Source organism: Pyrus communis, chromosome 11 (genome assembly GCF_041283825.1).
Source record: "Pyrus communis isolate YQ-2024b chromosome 11, ASM4128382v1, whole genome shotgun sequence".
In the NCBI taxonomy this organism is placed as follows: domain Eukaryota; kingdom Viridiplantae; phylum Streptophyta; class Magnoliopsida; order Rosales; family Rosaceae; genus Pyrus; species Pyrus communis.
This window is the reverse complement of record NC_142575.1, coordinates 27125349-27127641: the sequence shown is the minus strand read 5'-3', so window position 1 is coordinate 27127641 and position 2293 is coordinate 27125349. Positions and strand designations below refer to the sequence as shown.

Below are 2293 nucleotides of genomic sequence, written 5' to 3'. Positions count from 1 at the left end.
TAGGGTTTCCATCACCTCCATATCCCCTTGTTCTCACTTTCTCTCCCTCTCCCTATGCTAACCACCAGAAAGTCACTCTCAGTCCCATGCGCAAAATTAGGCCACCTCCTTAATCATGATTAACGCTGTAATTACACATCTCATAAACTGTCTAATCTACCCTTGATCCCGTTACGTGGCCTTTTACCATTGGTTCCATTGTTTAAAAACCTTGCAGGCAACTGCAGCTCGATATTCTCCTTCACATACTTAAAACAGGGGCCCTGCCAGTCTGCCACCTCCAAACGACATTCAAAGCTTTATATGTAAATTGTGTGATATGTAATATGTGCTTGGCTGCAAAGGAACCCTCCGAACCCATAAACCAAAGATGGAGAGCACAGACTCATCAACGGGCTCACAACAGCAGCAGCAGCAGCCGCCACAGCCACCACCTCCTCCGCAGCCAAACCTCCCACCTGGGTTCCGCTTCCATCCGACAGATGAAGAGCTAGTTGTCCAGTATCTCAAGAAAAAGGTCACCTCCGCTCCCCTTCCTGTTTCCATCATCGCTGACGTCGACCTTTACAAGTTCGACCCCTGGGAGCTCCCAGGTATGCACGAAATTAAATTTCTTGCATACGGCAGGTGTATATAAAATTCTTTCATATAACATGTGTATATATGTTACCGACAACAATAATACTGATTATATTATGTGTTTCCTTCTTTTTCGTTTTTCTTTCTTGGTTCAGCTAAGGCTACGTTTGGAGAGCAAGAGTGGTATTTTTTCAGTCCTAGGGACCGGAAATACCCGAACGGAGCCAGGCCCAATAGGGCGGCGACTTCCGGGTATTGGAAGGCGACGGGGACTGATAAGCCGGTGCTGACTTCCGGCGGTATTCAGAAAGTTGGTGTGAAAAAAGCACTTGTGTTCTATGGAGGAAAACCCCCGAAAGGAATTAAAACCAATTGGATTATGCACGAGTACAGGCTTGCTGATAACAAGCCCAACAACAAACCACCTGGGTGTGACTTGGGCAACAAGAAGAACTCCTTGAGGGTAATCCAGAACTAAGCACTTCCATAATAATTCACTAATGATATTTAAATTTGGTTTTTGGACCCCATGGTATAATTGGTACGTACCTTTTATTTGTTAATTTAATTTGGAGATTAATAAATTAATTAATGTGTTTGTGTTTATGTGTAGCTTGATGACTGGGTGCTGTGTAGAATTTACAAGAAGAACAACACACATAGCCCGATGGATCATGAGAGGGAGGATTCCATGGGGGACATCATGGGACCGTTGATGCCACCATCTATAAGTCATGTGGGCCACCATCAGGATATGAAGCTGCACCTTCCAAAGTCTAATTTGAGTTATGGACCGCCTTTCATGGAAAATGACCAATTTTTTTTTGATGGGATAATGAGCAGCACCGACGGATCGGCTTCTACTCCTCAGCTGCCACTAAAACGGCCAATAGTTCCATCCCTGTACTGGAATAATCAGGAGGAGGATGATCAGACGGCTGCTGATCCTTCATCAAGCAAGAGAATACAACTGCATCAATTGGTCACTGGTACTAATTCTAATGGTGATGGGATTAATGGTGGTGCTACTAATAACAATTCTACTTCCATTGCCAATCTACTTTCCCAGCTTCCTCAGACTCCATCATTGCACCAACATGCAGTATTGGGGTCACTTGGCGATGGTCTATTCCGGACGCCATATCAACTGCCTGGGAGGAATTGGTATTCTGACTCCAATTTGGGATAGAGGGTTGATGAATTTGATGATTATGGCACGCATCATTTAGTGCTTTAGATCAATGGTTCGATTGGCAAAGGTTTGAAGATTACGATGATCATGTTAGATATATTTATGCTCTTGTTAATTAGGGGATCGTATATGAGGTATATATAGTTTGTATAGATCTTGGATACTTAGAGGGGATTGAGATTTTGTTTCTTAGGAAATTAATCAAACGGTCCAGATGATGATGAAGAGTGGCATCAGCAAATTCCTTTGACAAAAAGGTAGCTGCTATTCAGGTGAGGTGTGTTCTGCTGATAGAAATATAAATCTATATTTATTTTTGCTCCTTTTATTTTTTTCTTATGTAGAGACGATGAGAGAAAAGGAGGATGAGGTGCTTGCTTTTGTTGTAGAAAAAAAAAATATTAAATATGTTATATTTTTCTGTAGAATACATTAATATACACTTGTATATTAAACCTTATTGTCGAACTTCTATTTCTTCCCAATTATATTTATAAACTAAAGAAAACAAAAATTGTACTA

General features: G+C 41.5%; 1 protein-coding gene across 1 annotated transcript; it reads left to right on the top strand.

The window, feature by feature from the left end:
* The first annotated feature begins 270 nt into the window (after positions 1-270).
* LOC137743294 (NAC transcription factor 56-like) lies at positions 271-2293 on the top strand. The gene is made up of 3 exons (XM_068483162.2): positions 271-593; positions 735-1042; positions 1193-2293. The coding sequence occupies exons 1-3, from the start codon at positions 371-373 to the stop codon at positions 1766-1768; spliced, it is 1107 nt and encodes a 368-aa protein (XP_068339263.1). The 5' UTR covers positions 271-370; the 3' UTR covers positions 1769-2293.

Coding starts and splice junctions, on each gene's coding strand:
- LOC137743294 (XM_068483162.2), top strand. CDS start 371: ATGGAGAGCACAGACTCATCAACGGGCTCACAACAGCAGCAGCAGCAG. Junction 594..734: donor CGACCCCTGGGAGCTCCCAG/GTATGCACGAAA, acceptor TTCTTGGTTCAG/CTAAGGCTACGTTTGGAGAG. Junction 1,043..1,192: donor ACAAGAAGAACTCCTTGAGG/GTAATCCAGAAC, acceptor GTTTATGTGTAG/CTTGATGACTGGGTGCTGTG.